This window comes from Colobus angolensis, unplaced genomic scaffold (assembly GCF_000951035.1).
Source record: "Colobus angolensis palliatus isolate OR3802 unplaced genomic scaffold, Cang.pa_1.0 Scaffold271, whole genome shotgun sequence".
Classification (NCBI taxonomy): Eukaryota; Metazoa; Chordata; class Mammalia; order Primates; family Cercopithecidae; genus Colobus; species Colobus angolensis.
The window spans coordinates 732,934-740,742 of record NW_012115944.1 but is presented as its reverse complement, the minus strand read 5'-3'; the positions used below and the strand labels follow the sequence as shown (position 1 = coordinate 740,742).

At 40.9% G+C, this 7,809-nt stretch overlaps 1 protein-coding gene across 4 annotated transcripts in view; it reads left to right on the top strand.

Annotated features, from left to right (window-relative positions):
- MARCH10 (membrane-associated ring finger (C3HC4) 10, E3 ubiquitin protein ligase) overlaps positions 1-7,809 on the top strand; it is a 116,693-nt gene that overhangs the window by 20,551 nt on the left and 88,333 nt on the right. For all 4 annotated transcript variants that reach the window (XM_011947917.1, XM_011947916.1, XM_011947918.1 and 1 more), the window contains one exon: positions 3,635-3,754. In XM_011947917.1, coding sequence (XP_011803307.1) covers positions 3,635-3,754 — 120 coding nt within the window. The remainder of the gene's footprint in view (positions 1-3,634; positions 3,755-7,809) is intronic.

Below are 7,809 nucleotides of genomic sequence, written 5' to 3'. Positions count from 1 at the left end.
TGGTGGTGGTGATGGAGATGGTTATGGAAATGGTAGTGATGGTGGTGGTGGTGATGGAGATGGTTATGGAAATGGTAGTGATGGTGGTGGTGGTGGTGATGGTGATGGTGGTGGTAGGCACCTTTGATTGAACTGTCCCCAAGGGCCAGCCACTATTAACATATCACCAACTGTATACCTTGTTGATGTTAACTTGTCAACAATCTGCAGCTTCCTCTTACAGATGAGGAAAGCAAGAATCAATGGCATTAGTCAGCTCACCCAAGGTCACGACGTTAGAAAGTGGCAGAGCTGGGGATTGTCGTGTTTACCAGGATTGAGTTACAGTGAGTCACAAAACCCACGTCATCCCCACAGACATTGATGCACATTCCGCATTTTGCCCCCACAGTGGTACCTTCTGCACAGAAGGCAGCCCAACTACGTATGCTGCAGTCAGGGGGACGCACTGGGGGGTGGGGGTCAACACCAATGGAAGAGGGAAGGAAGAGGCCCTGATTTTCCCCAGAAGGAAAAAGTAAAAAGTTACCTGAAGCCTTCAATTTCAAGACTGCCCTCGGCCAGTTTTGCCACATGATCAGAGACTTATTTATAGCCATCTGAATCCTGACACGTGCAATTGAAAGGGGAGAATGTTTTTAAAGTCCAGGGTAAGGGAAGCCGCTGGTGGTTTTGAATTACAAATCCATTCCTCTCCTGACCCATGGATTCTGTCCTCCCCTGCCCAGTCACCTGAGGCTCCCCCAGCCCACCCCACACAAAAACAACATCAACAGCTGACAAAAAATCATTTACAATTGCAAATACAAAGAAACCAGCCCTTGCAGGGAATAAGGCAAGGTTCTTGCTGCTTCTACGTCTGGATATTTGCTCTGCCCCTGTGTTCCTTCTCAGCAAAGCTATAACTTTGAGAGGATTGATGTTTGATTTACACAGAAAGATTGCTTGGCTTTGTCAAGATAAAAGTTTAAGTACCTGCCTTGCCACTGGTTTGTTCTGCTCCTCTGTAAGAAGAGGAACAAGGAACTAGAGGGAAAAAAATTTTTTTTCAACTTTGCAAACCAATCTATTCCTCCTTCCCTTTTGGTAAAGAAATATTTAAGTCGTATGCATTCTTGGAGAGAATTTTCAAAAAACACTCAGCCCACAAGAATTCTGTTCATCCCACAAAATCTGCCTTGGTCCTGCGTGCATTTGCTAACACTGCCTCCTCCACTTTCAGCCCATCAGCATTTTCTTCTTTTGCCTTCAATACCAGTAGGTTAGGACCGCACAGACATCTGCCCCTTTCGGAAACAGCTCTCCACGCCAGTGCTCTTTCCAAACACAAACTCCCATTTGAAGTCCTTGTAAAAGGATTAGAACAAAAAAGCACATATTTAACTGAACTTCGTTACGTTCTCCAGCCAATTCCCTTTAGGTTTACCTGGGTTTCTCTATGATTGGCTGTTTTTCATTTGTTTTGTTTAACTTATTTATTATGATTACTGTCTAGTGTTCTTTGGTATTTCTTGCTGAAATTATTAAAACAAACAGCATCCAGTGTTTATTATGACGACTTACTATCTATGTGGCATAGTTTTTGAAAATAAGATTAACTGTGGGACAGGATGTTGTCCCTTCCCAAGCAAGCTGGAGTGAAACTGCATCTTTCTCCCCAGAATCTAGGATTCCACTTCCTGCAGGTGACCACTTGGCTGCTGCGATGAGCCCTGAGGCTAGGGCATCACTTGCAATTCAGATGTAAAACTCGGTGTGAATAACTATCCCAATACTGAGGAGTAAATGTTTTGTTAGTATCGGGTCATTTCTATTCTTAACCTTACAGCATAATGTCAGGCTTACGCATGGCGTGAAATTCTGGTAAGTCCTACTACATCACGGAAGGGGATGCTTTTTCTAATAGAGGGCGTGAAACGTGCTGAAGGGATCTTTCCTTTCTCAATCCAGCCAGGAAGGGCAGTTGTCAGGCCTAGTATAGAAACAATATTTTTGGTCTTTATTTCAAATTCGTTTTCTATGACAGTGGATAATTTGGCCCTGGCAAGGCAAAGTTGAATTGGGCTACTGGATCTGCAAGTATAGAAACACTCCTAAAAAGTTTTACTGGGCCAGGTGCACTTTGGGAGGCTGAGGCAGGTGGATCACCTGAGGTCAGGAGTTCAAGACCAGCCTGGCCAACATGGCAAAACCCTGTCTCTACTAAAAATACAAAAATTGGCCAGGCATGGTGGCATGCTCCTGTAGTCCCAGCTACTCAGGAGGCTGAGGCAGGATAATCGCTTGAACCCGGGGACGGAGGTTACAGTGAGCCAAGATCGTGCCACTGCACTGCAGCCTGCGTGACAGAGCGAGACTCCATCCTGGGGGGAAAAAAATCTCTTTTACTATTTTGAAGTATTTAAAATCAGTTGAAATTTCCATAGTACATGATATCCTTGGGTTTGTTCAGTCCTAGTACTATAGGAGAAATATTTTGGTACCAGATTTTATTTTAATTTTGTTAAGAAAAATGGGGAATTATTTTCATTGGTAATTTTATTTTTCTTATTTTGTACTTAGGGATTGATATTTTCCTCCAAAGCAAAAATGCAATTTAACTAAAATTATTATCAATTTTTTGAGACAGAATCTTGCTCTGTCACCCAGACTGGAATGCAGTGGCACTATCTTGGCTCACTGCAACCTCTGCCTCCCCGGTTCAAGCAATTCTCGTGCCTCAGCCTCCTGAGTAGCTGGGATTACAGGCATATGCCACCACAACTAATTTTTATATTTCTAGTAGAAACGGGGTTTCACCATGTTGGCCAGGCTGGTCTTGAACTCCTGGCCTCAAGTGATCTACCCGCCTCGGCCTCCCAAAGTGCTGGGATTATAGGCATGAGCCACTGGGCACCGGGCCAGCTGCAGTTCAGCTAAAATTAAATGCTGGATGGTGGGGGATTCAAATACAAGAAGTTGTCCTTACTCTCAGGGTTCTCAATGATCAGCAGGAGAAACAGGCTCAAAACCACAAACAAGTACCTACAATAATAAAAAAGTATGTGTAATTCAAGCTTAAATTAATATACATTGCAACTCTGACAGTTAATTCGGCCTGGAGAAGAGAAGGCAGAGGAAACTAAAGAGAAGCAAGGCCACAGCAGCAGGCTATTAGTAGATCAGGCAGTTTTGCCAAGAGAGCTTCTAACAGAGGAGATTCCAAGTGCAGGGAATAGCACATGCTCTGACATTGACAATTCTCATCCCGCAACTAGAGTGTCATCTCCAGGGTCACAGTATAGTGGAGGTAGGAAGAGGGAGGGGCCATGAAGAGAATGAGACCAGAAAGAGAAATTCACAAGGTGTAACAGGTGCTGCCCTCCTTGAGAAGGCAACAGTTGGGTACATTCTTGACAAAATGCCTCTCAGTATGTTTATTGTTTGAATTTATTAAAGCAATGGCTAATACGTCTGACCTAGCGCTTTAAGCAAAGAGAAGAGTGATACCTGGTCTTTATACTTGGTGAGAGGTACTTGATGAACACCTGGAGATGCGTATCATTCATTTCATGCTCCTCACCATTGGAATTAAGCATAAAGTTACCCAAGCTTGCCATGGTCCTAAGACAGATATTTTGTTGTTGTTCTTCAGGCTTGTCTGAGACGACAGGACTATAAAAGAGACCCAAATGAGAAGAAACGTGATCAGTTTTGGGGGCAAGAGACAAGTTTTGAGAGATCCCGGTTTTCTAGCAGGTCATCTTCCAAACAGGTATGAAGCATTCTGGGAGACAGTCTCCTGGGGCTGCTGCTGCTGTTGGTGGTGGTGTGTGTGCGCACGCTGTGTGAGTGTGTGTGTGATTTAGGAAAAAGCCAACTCAAAAAGGAGATGCTGCAGAATCCCAAAGGTCAGGGCAGGGAGAGCCAGGGGCAGGAAGGAGCCCAGGGCTGGGAACTCTCTTCCCTGGGACACCACCCCTGTGGCTCCCAGCTCTGCAGTCTTCACGCCTCACTATGGTTGGGTGGGCCTCACTCTTCTCTCCTGTAGATAAAGGTCCTGAAACAGATGGTCTATAAGACACCATCCAGATGAGAAGCACTGCAACTGTTTAAGACTTGGAGGCACTGGGCCTTCTGAAGCACAGCATCATCTCTGTGGCATATGGTCTAACTTGATGCAAGGTTGGGCCTAGTTTTTATTTCTGATGAAGGAAGAGAGTAAAATGTGGTAATAACTATATCATGTAATAATTGGCAATTGTTTAAATATTTTTGCCTAGAATGATATAGCAATATGATGATAAAATATTTTTGCCTAGAATGATATAACAATGTGATGATAATAACAATATGATGATAATATGATGATTAATAATAGTATCATTATAATAATAATTAAGCAGTTACCATTATTTCAGTGCTTGCAACATTCCGGGCACTATGTGAAGCACTTTATACATATTAGCTTATTTAATTCTCATAAATGTATATATCCATCACCTCTCCTTATCTATCTATGTATCTATGTATCTATGTATCTATGTATCTATCTATCTATCTATCTATCTATCTATCTATCTATCTATCCATCCATCCATCCATCTATCCATCTTTGCCCCACTTTACAGATGAGAAAACTGGGCCTTACAGAAATTGCAAAACTTGACCTAAGATTTCACAGCCAGGGTGGTAGAGATTCCATTCTAGGCAGTCTGACCCCAGAGAAGGTGCTCCGAATCACTAAGCTCTAGGATCATATTTTCATGTTTAAGATCTTATCTAAGAATTTTACTTATCCTATGTAAGAGCTCAATACCACAAGCTGTATTCAACACTGATTGTTAGCATGGTGAATTGATTTAAGATGAGTAATAGGCCTTTTATGAATTCCTATTTAATATTTAATGCCTGAAATATACTCTACAGGAGGAACTCCCTCTGTCCTATCAGTGGTGTGGATTCTAAGATAGATCCTGAGTACGTGATAGCAGTCAAGTTCTTGTTGAGAATTCTTTTTTAATCTAAGATGTTCACACTGTGGTTATTTAATGTTCAAAGGACACCTTAAAAACATCAGTGATTGATGTTTATAGATGTAGATGTATCCCTGGGAGAGAGAGATGCTCTCTATTAAGGAATATAAAATCACACAATAAAATACTTCACCTAGAGTCTGAAGGTGAAACAGACTATCTCACAATATTGGCGGCACCAAGAACACGTTGCCTGGATCTTTTCCTGTTAGTCAAAGACTAAATATAATGCCTGCTGCTGATTAAACTTATGGAGTGAGATTAATCCAAAAATTAAATCTAGTTTGGCTAGAACAACACATTTTTAGCATTAAGATAAATTCTCACATTTTTACACTCAGAAATAAGATCAAGGATAGATAAGAAAATATAATTTAAGTCAAACAGTAGCACATAGCAGTCTTCCCAGATTGGAATTGCTAAACAAGTGGGCAGCTGGGTTCCTCTACAGGGAACTTTCGTGCAGAGGCTCATGTGCATAGTCACGGCCATTTTATGTGCAATACTCATGCATTTGGGATATTCAGGATTTGAAATTTTATGTTCCTTTTCACACTTAAGCTTATGGGACAAGCTGGTGTCAGATTCCTATAGTTTTCTTCTTCCTGCTATACAAATTGTGCATTCTTTAAACCATCATTGCAAAACACTCAGACCACTTCTGAAAAAGGCCATGGTCGTATGCATAAAAGTAATTCTGTGAAATAGCTTCTATAGTACAGTTTATATGGATCTTATTTCCCAATAATTTTATTATTCACCCCTACCCAACACAACATTTTTTTAAATTATACTTTAAGTTCTAGGGTACATGTGCACAATGTGCAGGTTTGTTACATAGGTATACATGTGCTGTGTTGGTTTGCTGCACCCATTAACTCGTCATCTACATTAGGTATTTCTCCTAATGCTATCCCTCCCCCAGCCCCCCACCCAGTGACATGCCCCGGTGTGTGATGTTCCCCACCCTGTGTCCATGTGTTCTCATTGTTCAATTCCCACCTATGAGTGAGAACATGTGGTGTTTGGTTTTCTGTTCCTGTGTTAGTTTGCTGAGAATGATGGTTTCCAGCTTCATCCATGTCCCTGCAAAGGACATGAACTCATCATTTTTTATGGCTGCATGGTATTCCATGGTTTATATGTGCCACATTTTCTTAATTCAGTCTGTCATTGATGGATAGTTGGGTTGGTTCCAAGTCTTTGCTATTGTGAATAGTGCCACAATAAACATACATGTGCATATGTCTTTATAGTAGTATGATTTATGATCCTTTGGGTATATACCCAGTAATGGGATTGCTGGGTCAAATGGTATTTCTAGTTCTAGATCCTTGAGAAATCGCCACAGTGTCTTCAGTTCAACTATGGTTGAACTAATTTACACTCCCACTAACCGTGTAAAAGTCTTCCTATTTCTCCACTTCTTCTCTAGCATCTGCTGTTTCCTGACATTTTAATGATCGCCATTCTAACTGGTGTGAGATGGTATCTCATTGTGTTTTTGATTTGCATTTCTCTCATGACCAGTGGTGATGAGCATTTTTTCATGTATCTGTTGGCTGCATAGATGTCTTCTTTTGAAAAGTGTCTGTTCATATCCTTTGCCCACTTTTTGATGGGGTTGTTTCTTTTTTTCTGGTAGATTTATTTAAGTTCTTTGTAGATTCTGGTTATTAGCCCTTTGTCAGATGGGTAGATCGCAAAAATTTTCTCCCATTCTGTAGGTTGCCTCTTCACTCTGATGGTAGTTTATTTTGCTGTGCAGAAGCTCTTTAGTTTAATTAGATCCCATTTGTCTATTTTGGCTTTTGTTGCCACTGCTTTTGGTGTTTTAGTCATGAAGTCCTCGCCCATGCCTATGTCCTGAATGGTATTGCCTAGGTTTTCTTCTAGGATTTTTACAGTTTTAGGTCTAACATTTAAGTCTTTAATCCATCTTGAATTAATTTTTATGTAAGGTGTAAGGAAGGGATTCAGTTTCAGCTTTCCACGTATGGATAGCCAGTTTCCCCAGCACCATTTATAAATAGGGAATCCTTTCCCCATTTCTTGTTTTTGTCAGATTTGTCAAAGATCAGATGATTGTAGATGTGTGGTGTTATTTCTGAGGCCTCTTTTCTGTTCCATTGGTCTATATATCTGTTCTGGTATAAGTACCATGCTGTTTGGGTTACTGTAGCCTTGTAGTATCGTTTAAAGTCAGGTAGCGTGATGCCTCCAGCTTTGTTGTTTTGGCTTAGGATTGTCTTGGCAATGTGGGCTGTTTTTTGGTTCTGTATGAACTTTAAAGTAGTTTTTTCCAATTCTGTGAAGAAAATCATTGGTAACTTGATGGGGATGGCATTGAATCTATAAATTACCTTGGGCAGTATGGCTAATTTTCACGATATTGATTCTTCCTATCCATGAGCATAGAATGTTCTTCCATTTGGTTTTGTCCTCTTTTATTTTGTTTAGCAGTGGTTTGTAGTTCTTCTTGAAGAGGTCCTTCACATCCCTTGTAAGTTGGATTCCTAGGTATTTTATTCTCTTTGTAGCAATTGTGAATGGGAGTTCACTCATGATTTGGCTCTCTGTTTGTCTATTATTGGTGTATAGGAATGCTTGTGATTTTTGCACGTCGATTTTGTATCCTGAGACTTTGCTGAAGTTGCTTATCAGCTCAAGGAGATTTTGGACTGAGATGATGGGGTTTTCTAAATATACAATCATGTCATCTTCAAACAGGAACAATTTGACTTCCTCTTTTCCTAATTGAATACCCTTTCTTTCTTTCTCTTGCCTGATTGCC